Consider the following 15219-nt stretch of genomic DNA (forward strand, 5'->3'; position numbering starts at 1 on the left):
GTCGAATGCTTTTCCTGCATCTATTGAAGTGATCATGTAGTTTTTATGCTTCCTCTTGTTAATGTGGTATATCACATTGGTTGATTTGTGAATACTGAACCACCCTTGCATTCTGGAAATAAATTCTACTTGATCATGGTGAATGTATTGTTGGATTCAGTTTGCTAATATTTTGTTGAGGACTTCTGCATCTACGTTCATTAGAGATATTTGCCTATAGTTTTCTTTTTTTGTAGTGTCTTTGCTTGGTTTTGGTGTTAGGGTAATGCTGGCCTCATAGAATAAATTTTGAACGTTTCCTTCCTCTTCTATTTTTTTGGAATAGTTTGAGAAGAATAAGTATTAACTCTTCTTTATTTATTTATATATTTTTTAAAGATTTTATTTATTTATTTGACAGAGAGATAGCACAAGTAGGCAGAGAGGCAGGCAGAGGGAGAGGGAGAAGCGGGTTCTCCTCTGAGCAGGGAGCCCAACATGGGGCTCGATTCCAGGACCCTGAGATCATGACCTGAGCCGAAGGCAGTCGCTTAACCGACTAAGCCACCCAGGCGCCCCTTAACTCTTCTTTAAATGTTTGGCAGAATTCACCCATGAAGTTGTCTGGTCCTGGACTTTTGTTGGTTTGAAGTTTTTTGATTACTGATCCAATTTCTTTGCTAATTGATTTAAGTTTTCTGATTCAGTTTTGGGAGGTTATATGTTTCTAGGAATTTCTCCATTTCTTCTAGATTTTCCAATTTGTTGGTATATAATTTTTCATAATAGTTTCATATAATCCTTTGGGTTTTAAAATTTTTATTTATTTATTTTAGAGAGAGAGAGCATGTGTGTACGAGCGAGGGGGGCGGGGGAGAGGCAGAGGGAAAAGAGAATCTCAAGCTGACTCCCTGCTGAGCATAGAGCCTGCTGTGGGGCTTGATCCCAGGACCCTGAGATCATGACCTGAGCTGAAACCAAGAGTCAGTCGCTCAACCAATTGCACCACCTAGACACCCCTCTTATCATCCTTTGTATTTCTGTGGTGTTGGCTGTTATTTTTCTTTTATTTCTGATTTTATTTATTTGATTGGGATTCTTTAAATCAATTTCATTTTTTGATTGTGCTAGCCTGCACTAGTTCAGTAAATCTGCTAGTGTATGCTAGTGTATATGCTTCCCATTGTTCACTGATATTTACAAACAGCAGCATAAAGTGTTCCTTAAGTAGAATGTAAAGTTGTATAGTAGATAAGGCTAGTCTGGCGATGTGTTCAAATGAACATATGCCAATTAAATGGAAAAAAGCAGATGATCAGCCTATATCCTTTGCCATCAGTCTGGCTGTGAGGGTCCCTGAGCACCAAAAGTGCAAGGTACCTCCTTTATAAAATGTAGCAACAGTTTTCTATTGTAATGTAGCTTAGACAAAAATGCAACAATATTGATTTTTCCCTCAGTCTCGTGAAACTAAGGATTCTAAATATACTGAGGTCAGTGACTATTAAAAAATCTTAAATCCTTTAATTTTAATTTTTCGATTAAAATTTTTAAGTTTTTAGTTTTAATTTATTTTTAGTTTAATTTCTTTAGTTTCCTTCTTTGCTCAAAGTAGTATGTCAATAAGTGTTTTGAATATACCTGCGTGTGAAAACAACGTGAAAAAGACAACTAAGATTTTTGATTGTAGATTTTTGTTTCTACCTTTGAGAAACTCAGAAGAAAATCATTTTTCTAGTGGGAAATACAATCAAATGGTAGAAACAGGGAAGAAACACTCAGAAACTGACTGTTCTCCTGCTTTCAAGCTACTGCCCAGGAATAGAGGAAGAATTTAGAATCACTTTTTTTTTTTTCCTGGTCTTCCTTTTCAGAGGGGCGGGGCTCAAGATTTAGTTTGGAAATCAGATGCCTATTAATGACTCCTCTGTGGCAGCTAAACCAAGAGAACAAACAGCTGCCCTGTTCATTAATTCAAACAACGCCGGGTACAGAGCTTGTGCTACAGAGCTTTTGCTACGGGATGGAAATCAGTGTGTATCCTCACTGGAAGTTGCGCTTTCAAGGACCTCACGTAAGTCATTTAGCAAGTCAATAGAGCTTCATCGCGAAAACTGCAATGGCGGGGGGGGGGGGGGGGGGTGGGGAAATTACAAGGAAGAAGAGGAAAGCTTTGGTTTTAAATCTATCCCATCCATCTTTTTTTTAAATGTCTTCTTTTTACTGCTAACCCATGTTAGTCATCCTGTGGTTGCTGTTTGTATCTCTGTTACTGTGCTGAAACTCCCGGTCTAAACTGAAAGCTGAAAAGGAACTCTTTCCCTCAAATTCCTCGTGCTTTCATCAGATAAAGTGGGTTTGCTTTTTACTTTTTGAATCTTCGGCTTCCTAAATGCAGTTTATTTCCAAAAGTGTGATGTTCATGGCAACTATTTTTACTTTCTTCTTTGCTTTTTGAAACTTGATGTATAGAGGGGCTCGGCTAATGCTTCTTTCTCTCCCAATTATTTAACTATTGACTAGCCACCTGCGGGAGAGGAGTGTGTTTACTCTGAGTTAATTAGTATCCAATGGTAATGGCAATTACCATGTTTATCGAAAATAACTATGTCATATAGTGTGCTATATTATAATGAAACTTAACCTAAATTTTTTATTAAGGCATATGGAAATCCAGATGTTTTAGGGAATTATCATCACATTTCAATTCGGTGATTTTAAAAAATATATTTATATATTTAAAGATCATCATCTAGGGGCGCCAAGCTGGCTGAGTTGGTGGAGCATGTGACTTGATCTCAGGGTTGGGAGATTGAGCCCCACAATGGGCATAGGGATTACTTAAAAAAATAAAATATTGAAAAAAAAATCGGCTATAGTTAAGGAATGGTTTATAAGCAGTTTTCAATCAAATAACGTCATTCTTACAATTATTTTCGACACAGTCGACTTCTAGCTGTATCACTAATGTCTAATCTCAATTTGCCTTCTTCGGCGAGAACTTATTATCTTTATTTTTTGTAGCACTTGCACTTACATTTAAATTCAAGGTCAGAGGGGCGCCTGGGTGGCTCAGTCGGTTGAGCGTCTGCCTTCGGCTCAGGTCATGATCCCAGGATCCTGGGATCGAGCCCCGCATCGGGCTCCCTGCTTGGTGGGAAGTCTGCTTCTCCCTCTCCCACTCCCCCTGCTTGTGTTCCCTCTCTCTCTGTGTCTCTCTCTGTCAAATAAATAAATAAAATCTTTAAAAAAAATATAAATAAATAAATAAATAAATTCAAGGTCAGATTTTCTGAGTTCTGAGTTGGAACTTCTTAGTTTTTTTTTTTCTTCCTCATGTCTTCAATGAAATCTAAGAAATGGCTGTCTCTAGTTACAGAGGTAATAGTTGTTCGGAGTCCCATTTTTCATGTGACTGATTTTTTTTTTAGTGCTCCTTGAAATTACTATTTCATCCATCTGCCTAATGTTTGGTGGTTCTAGGACCACATCAACTCTGAAATACTCTATGTGGTTTTTAAGTTACCTTTCAAGGTTCTCTTCCCCTTAATAATACTTCTGTATTTTCCAATATTCCTCAACAACACTTTTCTCCTTGTTGGGCTAGTCTCCTCTATATGCTGTTCTCACTTCCTTATTATGTGCAATCACACCATATTCCCTTCTAGAAAAATGCTCATCTGAAATGTAAAATTGGTAGGATCATGACAGACTGAATTTGAGAGTTAATGGAGGAGAAGTCAAGAAAGTCTTCCAGTTACTGGGTGGATGATGATACCATTCACTGAGAATTAGAGTAGAAAAGCCCAAGTTTACAGAGGAGAAGAAAATTTCACTCTGGCAAGTTGATTTGTAGTGTCTGTGGAACACAGCCAAACGCAGGTGTCCTAAAAGGAGTGATTTTTTTTTTAAAGATTTTATTTATTATTTGAGAGACAGAGACAGAGATAGCAACAGAGAGCCCAAGCTGGGAGGAGAGGAGAAGCAGGCATCCTGCTGAGCAGGGAGCTGGACTCGATCCCAGGACCCGTGACCTGAGCTGAAGGCAGAGGCTTAATCAACTGAGCCACCCAGATACCCCTAAAAGGAGTTAGTTATTTGGGTCTGGACTGAGAAGATTAGGCTGGAGTTTCAGATTTAGCAATAATTTAAAATATTTGTTTGTTAAGTCGTGCAGGTGGATGAGTTTCCACTGGGAGTATACTAAAGTGAGATGAAAAGGAACCTAAGTGGGGAATTCTGAGAAAACATTAACTTTTAACTAGTGGTTTGAGGAAATATAGCAACCAGAGAGGTGGCAGGTAGGCAGGGAATCAGGAGATGTCATGGAAACGTGGGAAGAAGAAAGTTTCCAGGATAAGGCGGTGACCACAGTGTAAAGAAGTGATTAAGAGAAGAGCAGCCGGAGGGCAGGAAAGACTGGGTGCCAGAAAAAGTGAGTGGAGAAAGAGGGAACGTGGCCAGGAAAGCACCACTGAATGTTTAATGTAACACACCATAAACTGAAGTCCCTGGGTTTCCACTCCCTATAAAATTAAATTTAATAATGTGTAAGAGTCTAATCGTTTAGAACTTAGAAAACTGTTATAAGCAGAATATTATAAAAAGAGTTCTGAACTGGCCAAGAGTAAAAGTATAACAAACTGGGCATCAGGGGCTTTAAAAAAGTCCGGTGAAACAGGTAGAACAAGAAATGTAGTTGGGTGCCTTGGGCTAAGAGTGTGCAGTGTATTTAAAAATAGATACGAATTTTGTTGGGTGAATTACGCCTATCACAATACGGATCTCTGACCTACATCATTCTCCAGGTCTCCAATCTAATGAAAATGACTTTTAGGTACTGCAAATTCAACATATCCAAATCAGAGATCCTTATCACTGCCTCCGGCCCATCCCCGATGCTTCTTCTGTTTTAGATAGCAGCCCGCCAGCCACCCAGCTGCTTTGAAATAGAAACCTCGTCATTCTCTTCGATCTCGTCTCTGCCATCAAGTTCTGTCCATTCTTTCTCCACATTCTTTTGATTCCATCCTCTTAATTCCCACTACCACCATCTTTTTTTTTTTTTTTTTTTAAGATTTTATTTATTTATTTGACAGCGAGAGAGGGAATACAAGCAGGGGGAGTGGGAGAGGGAGAAGCAGGATTCCCGCTGAGCAGGGAGCCCGATGCGGGGCTCGATGCGGGGCTCGATCCCAGGACGCTGGGATCATGCCCTGAGCTGAAGGCAGACGCTTAACGACTGAGCCACTCAGGCGCCCCCCACGCGCCCCCCACTACCACTATCTTAATGCAGGTCCCGAAATAGGATTCTTAACTGGTCTGCCTTCTTCTAATCCTACCCCCTCTTTCCAACCCATCTTCCACAATTGTAATGAAGCAAGTCTGATCATGTCACTCTCTTGATTTTAAAAATCTCCCAATTTTAATGAGGAGAAAGAAAGCCTGACCTCTTCAGCTTCCAAGACCCTTGCTGATCTGGCCTTACCCCACATCTTAGCTGCATCTTGTTACTTTCCGCCTCCACACATCTATCCTATAACACCATTATGTTTCTCCCTGTTCTTCAACTCACCATGCTTTTTTTTTTTTTAAAGATTTTATTTATTTATTTGACAGAGAGAGACACAGCGAGAGAGGGAACACAAGCAGGGGGAGTGGGAGAGGGAGAAGCAGGCTCCCCGCCGAGCAGGGAGCCCAATGAGGGGCTCCATCCCAGGACCCTGTGATCATGACCTGAGCCGAAGGCAGACGCTTAACGACTGAGCCACCCAGTCGCCCCTCACCATGCTTTTTTACACTTGATCCACTATAAAATCTGAGCAAGAGTGTTGTACTAGTAAGATCATAAGCTTGGTTGCTGGAGGAGGGCAGGTGGGGAAATTGAATCCAAGTGACTTGGACCAGCCATGGAGAAAAGAACTGGGATGGCAGTGACTTTATTTATTTATTTTTTAAAAAGATTTTGTTTCTTTTAAGTAATCTCTACACCCAGCGTGGGGCTGGAACTTAACAACCCTCAGATCAGGAGTCACATGCTCTACTGACTGAGCCAGCCAGGTGCCCAGCAATGACTCTTTGGTAAGAGATATGATGCCCCCATTTCACTCGATGCTTATTAGACGGTATTTCTTACATACATCATGATTCAAGGAACTATCAGGGAGACAAATATACCTAACAGAATGAACTTCAAGGAATTTATGATCTGATGAGAAAAATAGGACATAAAGAGTAACTTATGTGACCGATTTTCTTATAAAACATCAGATCTATTACTTTACAGTCATAAATATGTACATTCAAAAATAGCAGGTAATTCGGAATAAGTATGAAATGAGTAATCAAGACAAGGGCAAGTGCTACAGGCATTTAGAGGAAGAAGAGATTGTTTTGGGATAGGCTGTTCAAATTAGGTTTTACAACAGAGATAGGACCAGAAGCATGAGTAGCATCTAAGTAGCAGGAGGGATGATAGCCTTCTCATTGTGGGGAATGACACAAAGTGAGGCAGAGAAGATCTGTTCAGGGCAAAAGGATCTGGGTAGGGGAAAATGTTGGTGACAGGAACAGGTCAGGGTGTGATTGTGGGGGACTTTAAATCCAAAGTTGATGTCATAGGCATACCTTACCAGCAGGGAATGGGGAGCTGAAGTTATTCTTAAGCAAAGAAATGACTTAATGAAAGCAGTCCTTTAAGGGGATTCACCAGGCAATAGTGTGCAGGGCAGATTACAAAAGCAAGGGGGCATAGGCTGGAAGAACAAATAGAAACACAGTAATTTAGGTCTAAGATGCCATATTTTCTCAATTCTAAGACACTGTTGACGTAACAGAGTTCATAATAAAAAACTCTACATTAAATGCCTACATTGATTATAAGATAAATCTTGACTTTAGGTGTGAAAATCATAAAAATATAGGCATTTCAGAATTAAGAAAATAACAGGATGAACTAAGGTAGTGATGATAGGAATGGTAGGAACGGGAAGGAAGAGTAGCTGTAAACCCTCCCCCCCAAAACAAAACAAAACAAAACAAAAAACCCAAAACTATTTTGAAGAAGTTGAGACATTGGATGTTAAAAGTCAGAGAGAAGATTAAAATATGACTCAGTGATTTTGAGTCTGCATGAAAGTGGCAAATTGGTACCATTAACAGACGTGGGGAAGTCAAGAGGAAAAAAACAACTAAATTTTATATATTGAGTTTGAGGTGAGGAAATATCTAGCAGGCAATTGAGATATGGGCCTAGAACTAGGAAGAAAGATCAGGCTAGTGTATGCATCCAAGGAATTATCTACACAGAAGTCAAAATGGAAGACTTGAGAGTGAATGAAATTCTGAAGAACGGAATATGTAGAGAGGACCAGGGGCAGATATGTAATCCTTAGGAAATACCCACATTTAGAGACAGGAAGCAGGGTAGGGAAGAAAAGCAGAAATGATGTGACGGGTTGGATTAGATGCATTCCAGGGTAGGGGCATGAAAGTCATGAGAAGAGAAAGGTTGAGGCTTATGTTCATGCTTAGGATTTATAGACGTTAATTATGTGTATTTGGATGTCTTTTTTTTTTTTTTTTTTTTTGGAGGGGTGGGGTAGGGCCCAGTGCAGAGCCCAATCTCATGACACTGAGATCATGACCTGAGCCAAAATCAAGAGCTGGATGCTTAACTGACTGAGCCATCCAGGCACCCCATGTATTTGGATGTGTCTTAAGCATTCACAGAGGTTAAGCCCACCAAAGTGCTCCAAAGGAGTGTCCATGTGGGACTCCACCTTCGTCCTTAGCTTCATGCTGACTACCAGATGTGGGCTATTCCTCAGCTCCAGGGGTTTTGGATCAGTACTTTGGCTGGTTCCTCAGCCTCTATTGAAAAATCATGAAATTTTTCCAAAGGCTTGTTGCTGGTTTTGAGTGCTATTGATCTTAGCTAGGTCCTTTCAAGTCCAAAAGAACATTCTTCTCACATAACTCTTTCATGAGCAGTTATTTAAAACATAATTTTGTTGACCTAACTTTTTATAACAGAGTCAAAGTTAAACTAGTTTTAAATACTTTTCCAGTTCGGGACGCCTGGGTGGCTCAGTCGTTAAGCGTCTGCCTTCGGCTCAGGTCATGATCCCAGGGTCGTGGGATCGAGCCCCGCATCGGGCTCCCTGCTCAGCGGGAAGCCTGCTTCTCCCTCTCCCACTCCCCCTGCTTGTGTTCCCTCTCTCGCTGTGTCTCTCTCTGTCAAATAAATAAATAAAATCTTTAAAAAAAAAAAATAAATAAATAAAATAAATAAATACTTTTCCAGTTCTTCTGGAATAGCTGTGCAAATTAAACTTTCTGAACTCCAATTAGTCAGGGATGGCTGAGTTCTCTCTGGCTTACCTCATTTCCCTAGCAGACAGAGAAGAAATACAATTATTTACCGGTTTGAAATATACTTTCGTAGCTCCTAAAGAAAAATACACTTAAAAATCCCACTAAAGGGCAACCTTTCACAAAAACAAACACATAGTCATTGTATTTATTTGTACTTTTCTTCTGTAATTGGGGGAGCTGGCCTAGGGATGGCTCACCAGCAGAGGTGCTTTAAAAAACTGATTGGCTGACATAATAAACGGATCAGTAATTGAGGCTAGGAAGAGTGATTAAATGGTCCCGAAATATGAATTTCAAAAGGTTTCTTTTCTTGTTATAAATATCTTAATCACTACCTTTGTAAGCATATCTGTCAGTCTCATGCTCTTGCAAACCTGAAGTTGACACATAAAGTTTAGGATGTTACTGAACTATTTTCAGTCAATGTAACCTTAATCCTTACATGCTCTTCCTAAAGGGGAAAGAATTGCTTTCCCATCTATGTCATCATCAGTGCAACCAGAGCAGTTCTGTCTGTTCTGGGGAGGAGCCTATATGACTTGGTTGGGCTCTCAACAATCTGACTTATGCAGTGATATCTGGTTTGTAAGATGTGTTTTATCTTCTTTACATACTCAAGAGGTTCTGGCAATTAAAAGTGTTGTGCCTGAGATATAGAGTGGGGTGAGGGGAACAGTTAACAAGAGGATATTTATTAAACAGAAAAGTCCAGCTTAAGATGGTGATTAGTTGCTCAATTTTTTCCATGTTTTGATTTCTTCATGAAACTGGCGAAGGGCAGGAATGGCAGGTACATGGCACCATCCCTGCCTTCCTCCCACCCTCCCCGAAAAAACACACAGCTGATTTACCACAAGATTTTTTTTCTTTGAACTCAGCCTCAGAGTCATTTTCCACACAGTTCTCTAGGAAGCCACTCCCCATTGGTTGGAGTTGGGAGTTGAAATAATGGGGTTGGGGATTCTTCCTGGTTTACAGTTTTGGTGTTAGTATAATCTGATTGCAAGGAACAGGGCACCTTAAGAAACACAGGATTTTTAAAGGATTCACATGGGTTAAAGTTGTTTAGGATCCAAGGCAAGTCAGGGATTGGACTCCCTCCCTACAGCCCACCCGTCCTACCGTCTGTAGCGTATCTGTTGTGTCTGTGTTTTTGTTCATTTTCCACTTCACTCCCAGCTGGCCAGTCCTCCCTGTATTCCACAGCCTAAATGCTTCAGAGAAGTAGTTTAACATGCTTAATCAATACCGTTGTGTCTATTACTAAGCACAGCTTTGGTGCTAGATCTTTCCATGGGTCATGGATAGGCAGCCCTTGCATAGACAGCCCATAGACACTGGCAATGTTTTCTTTCTTTATTTTAGTGGTAGTTATCCAAGTATGTTCACTTCATGAAAATTCAGAATTCAACACATACTTATTATGTGCAGTTGTCTTTGTTACACTTTAATGAAAGTTTATTTTTTAAAAAAGGGCCAAACTGATCTCATTTTCTTTTTTGAAGGCTTTATAAAATTAGTACATCAGGAGACTGTCATAGACATTGTATACCTTGAGTTTATTTTATTTATTTTAATTTTTAAAAATATTTTATTTATTTATTTATGAGAGAGAGAGAGGGATAAGCAGACTCCACGGAGCATGGAGCCCCAAAAAGACCCTACACAGAGCCTGCGGGGTGTGTGTGGGGGTGGCTCATGTGGCTCAATCCCGCGACTCTGAGATCACCACCCCAGAGGAAATCAAGAGTCACTCAACTGACTGAGCCACCCAGTCTCCCCTGTATATCTTGATTTTAAAGGAGATATCTTTAAAAGTCTCTTAAAGACGTTTATATAAGCAATTCAGAGGGATGTGGGCTTGATAACAGAAGAGTTATATGAGTTCTTAACTAGGGGAACAGCATACCCAAAAATTGATGAGCAACCCGAAGATAGGTTTCTATCATAAGAAAGGCTCTGTTTAGTATAAAGAGGAAATTCAGGGTAGTGGCTAAACATGTGGGATCAAAGGCTGGGTTCTTCTGCTTAACAACTGTGTGGCCTTGGGCAACCTTCTCTTTTGTGCTTCAGTCTCCCTATCTATAAATGGGAGTGATAGAATCTATATCTTAAGGTTGTTAGGAGTACTGAGGGTATATAAATAAAGTGTTTAGAATAGTAGAGTACTAATACATGGGTAGACTTTATAGAGAGGCAGAGTACTTTATAATTAAACCACCAAATAAAACAGCAAGATAAGTCCCTATTAGAAGAAATGTTCCTAAAGTGGTCAGATGAACATCTGTCAGGGATGCTTTAGAGAGGTCTCTGCCTTTGATGAAAAGGTTGGGTTAGATGATCTTTTAAGATTTAGGATTCTCTGATATCCCAATTATGCCACAAATGTTTGAAGTTGTAATTCTGCTTATGGAGTAATCTATAGAAAATTTGATTTTATTACATTATAAAGCCATAAGTACTTTTTTGCAACTTCTAGAGCTCTCAGATTAAAGCCAAAGGAAACCAAACCAAACATACAAAACATAATGACTTGGGAAGATTTTTGATACGTTAATTCACACTGTTAAATAGCAAAGTAACAGAGATCTGGAAATGTAATATTACCTATAGAAATGTGATCCGAAAAAGCCAAAAGAAAATGCCTCCTAGAGCTCCTTGTTGCAACGTCATCTCAAGAGAACATAGAGAAAAATTCTAAAAAAGAAGGTCATTGCATTAATTTCATTTTCATTTCAAGGTTAAATGATTCCATGAATACAGAACTACTCGAACCATATACAGAAATACGAAGTTTTCAATATTGGTCAAATAAACATAAAATCTACAAGTGGCTTAATAAAGTGCACAAATTCTCAAAATTCTATTATCTTTATTAAAAGTATTTGTATTTCTTTTTTTTTTTTTAAAGATTTTATTTATTTATTTGACAGAGAGAGACACAGCGAGAGAGGGAACACAAGCAGGGGGAGTGGGAGAGGGAGAAGCAGGCTTCCCGCGGAGCAGGGAGCCCGATGCGGGGCTCGATCCCAGGACCCTGGGATCATGACCTGAGCCGAAGGCAGACGCTTAACGACTGAGCCACCCAGGTGCCCCAAAAGTATTTGTATTTCTAGTTACATTTTTTCCTAGTTATAATCTTAAGCATTAGGTATTTAAAAAATATATAGTACTTGTACATAAAAAAGTACAGATATCTAAGTGTACAATTTGAATTCTAATAAACTAACCATACCCATGTAATAAGCACCTAGATTTTTAAAAAACTGAACATTAATACTGTTTTTAAAATTAATTTTTCTTAACTTTTAAGAGAAAAAAATTGGTGTTCTTTTCTGGATATTTGGTGGTATGGCATGTAACTTTATTATTTTTTTAAAGATTTTATTTTGAAGTTAAGTAATCTCTACACCCAGTGTGGGGCTCCAGCTCACAACCCCGAGATCAAGAGTCACAAGCTCCATCAACTGAGCCAGCCAGGCACCCCTAGCATGTAACTTTAAAAGCAATATAACCATCTTGAACATTTCCTGGGAGTTTCGATACCACTTGTAGTAGGCAAAATAGCTCCCCAGAGAGAGCCATGTCTTAATCCCTAGAACTTGTGAATGTTTACTTATATAGCAAAAGAGACTTTGTAGATGTGATTAAACTAAGGATTTTGAGATGGGAAGTTTATCCTGGACTAAGTGGACCCAATGTAATCACAAGGGTCTTTTTAAGTGAAAGAGGAGAAGAGTCACAAGAGATGTGACAAGGAAAGCAGAGGTCAGAGGAGCCACAAACAAAGGAATGAGGGTAGCCTGTAGCCAAGGGAAGGCAGACCCAATGATACCTTAAAAAAAAACCAAACTGACATATATTTGACATAAAACATTGTACGTTAGTTTCAAGTGTACAACATTATTATTATTTTTAAAGATTTTATTTGTTTATTTGACAGAGAGAGACACAGTGAGAGAGGGAACACAAGCAGGGAGAGTGGGTGAGGGAGAAGCAGGCTTCCTGCCGAGCAGGGAGCCCGATGTGGGGCTCGATCCCAGGACCCTGTGATCATGACCTGAGCCGAAGGCAGACGCTTAACGACTGAGCCACCCAGGCACCCCAAGTGTACAACATTATTTGATATATGTATATATTGTGAAGTGATCACCATTATGTTTAGCTAACATCCATCACCACACAGTTACAATTTTCTTTTCTTATGATGATACTGACATTGTTACTTAGATTTTAGCCGGGTGAAACCCATTTCAGACTCCTGGCCTCCAGCACTGTAAGATAATACATTTGTTTTTAGCCACTAGGTTTGAGGTAATTTGTTATAGCAGCCATAGAAAACTAATACAGTCTCTTGTGAATCTGTGTCCAGATTCATATATCTTATTGTTCACTTAATAGCTTTATATAGCTACTTCATAGGCATCTCAAACATATCCCAAATTAAAACTTTTACTTTTAACTCCCCAAACCTGGTCACTCCCTCAGCTTTTCTCTCATCTTGGTAAATGGCACCAGTCGCCCAATTACTAATGCCAGACACCTGGACGTCATCCTTGTTTCCTTCCTTTTCTGTCAGTCCCTCATACCTAATCCGTAATTTTCAAATCTGTGTCCAAACTCAATCTCGTATCATCCATTTGAGTTCCACTGCCACCATTTTTTTTACAATTAATTTTATTCTCTTTAATATGGAATATGTGCATGTACTACAAAATACAGACGATATTATAAATCGGTATTCGGTGGAAAAGTCCATCTCCTTCCAGCCCTGTCAATCAGTGGGACCAGTTTTCTATGTATGCTTGCAGACTATTTTTTTTTCATTGCCACCATTCTTTCAGTGCCAATCCATTCTCCACATACTAGCCTAAGTAATATTTTAAAAAATCTGTTAGCACTTCCTTACACAAATCCTCTTAAAGTCTGTCCTTTTGTGGCTAATATGACCTTTTAGTAGCTCCAAGCTAGTTGCAGGGGAACTGCTTGTTCATAAGCACTCTGCAAATTACAGCTTCATCATTAATTGAAATACATGAAATGCAAAAGTTTTATTGGATTTGAAATTCGCTTTACAGCAAGAACGCTGGATGAGTTGTTAAATAGTTTCACCTGTGGTAAATTATTTAATGGCTGTAAAAAATGTTTTAATGTTTTGTAACACCAACTCATTCGAAGTTTGTCATTGGTGACTCGGTGATTTGAAAAGATCATTAAAAAGTCTTTATCAGGCGCCGTGGGAGCCCTCTTCCGCCACCTTTTCTGCGGCTGCCGAGTTCCCCTTTGGACATCCCCGGGCCCGGACTGGTGGGGGGTTCCCTAAAGGGGAGACCTAGGTGGAGCGCCTTATGATCAGCTGCTATCTGCCTTGTTTGGATCATTATCAACACTCCGTCAGTCTTCTAGCAGACATGGTCCTGGAGTGGCGAGGCTTTATCTCAAGAGATGGCTCTGGGGCGGACCGGCTGCGCGACAGTATTGTTTTGGTTAGGGCCTACGAAATGCCTGAGGGAACAGAAGGCGTAATTCTCCCTTGGGTGCAAGGCCAAAACAACTACCACGTGTGAGGACCGGGGTTCCCCAGCGTGCGTGCGGCAGCGGAGGAAAACGCGTCGGGGCGGTGAGCACTCACTTGCCGGCCCGCCACGACAACGGAAGACACTTCGCCCCCCTCACCCGGCCCCTTCCAGAAACCGTTTGGCAAGAGGGTGGGGCCCGGGCGGCCGCAGCCAATCACAGGGTCGCTCTCAGGTTACGTAAGGGCGCGTTCGCCGATTCGGTGCTGGGGGTAGGCGTGCGGGGGCGTGCGGGGCTGGGGTCGAGACGAGAGTCCTCTACGCGCGTGGCCGACTTGCGGAAGCTACGGGGGCGGACTTGTGCGCGCCCGCCTTCTGGTGCTGCGTTCAGCTCTCGCCCGCGAGGCGCTGCGGCGGCGTGGGAGGGAGCTGCGCGCCAGTGTCTGGTGAGAGCCCCGCGTCGGCCGGGACTCAGGGGACGGGCCGGGGAGAGCATCCTCCGGGCCCCCACGGCCTCCTTTGACCCCTGCCTCGTGGCCTCCGCGGTCTGGCGGAGGCCTCGGACCTCCCCGTGTCCCCAGGCCCGCACAAGACCCGGGCCTCGCCTTGTCTTCCGCAGGCCTACGTGCCAGGGCCCCTCTGTATTCCCGTCACGGGCTCCGTCTTGTGGCCCATGGAGCAGACAGGTTCATTGCGGGCCCAGGGCGAGTAGCCGGCCGCCCAGAATGACTCCAACCCAGGGGCAGTGCTGTCCGGTAAGGAAGCAGGCTGTCCCTGGGAGATAGTGAGGGTTCTTTTACGGAGGTGTGCAAAGGAAGGCGGCGAGCTCCTTGACAGACAAGTTGCCCTGGGGTGTAAAGGGTTGAACTAAAAGATGATATTGAAGATCTGCGCCCAGTCCTGACTACGTTCTGAGTCTGTGCTTCCTTAGAAGTTTGATAGGCGTTTATTTTTTCGCCCAAATCTGAGCACACCCGTTAAATTGTTAGAGCACGATAAAGTATTGTCTTCTCTGAAAGAGAGGAGGGGTGCAGTTTAGCAGCTATAGAAGTTCTGGAAGACGCCAAAGCAAATTACAGCTCAGGAATAGGTTTCTGAATTTCAGGCTGTTTTTATATAGCCCCTTCTTAATCCTGAGTCTCATCCCCGCTGCACGGAGGGAAGAGTGATCTATCATGTTCTTTTCATTGCTATGGGGCCTGGCAGGAGCTGGCACAAAGGTCCATGGATGTTAATGATCGGATACTAGGCAAACACTGGATGTGGCAGTATCCTGCGTGCTAGGTTTGATTTTTGGTTCTGGCAATTATTAAATGTGATGTGGGGAAGTAAATTATTTTGGCTGTAC

At 41.4% G+C, this 15219-nt stretch overlaps 1 protein-coding gene across 5 annotated transcripts in view; it reads left to right on the forward strand.

Annotated features, from left to right (window-relative positions):
* Positions 1-1912: 1912 nt before the first annotated feature.
* GNE (glucosamine (UDP-N-acetyl)-2-epimerase/N-acetylmannosamine kinase) overlaps positions 1913-15219 on the forward strand; it is a 46258-nt gene continuing 32951 nt past the window's right edge. For 2 of the 5 annotated variants that reach the window (XM_032396829.1, XM_032396831.1), the window contains exon 1: positions 1913-2053. In XM_032396829.1, the coding sequence (XP_032252720.1) occupies positions 2003-2053 (51 nt within the window). In that variant the 5' untranslated portion in view covers positions 1913-2002. The other 3 variants (XM_032396832.1, XM_032396833.1, XM_032396830.1) reach the window with 2 other exon arrangements.

Source organism: Phoca vitulina, unplaced genomic scaffold (assembly GCF_004348235.1).
Source record: "Phoca vitulina isolate PV1807 unplaced genomic scaffold, GSC_HSeal_1.0 scaffold94, whole genome shotgun sequence".
Classification (NCBI taxonomy): Eukaryota; Metazoa; Chordata; class Mammalia; order Carnivora; family Phocidae; genus Phoca; species Phoca vitulina.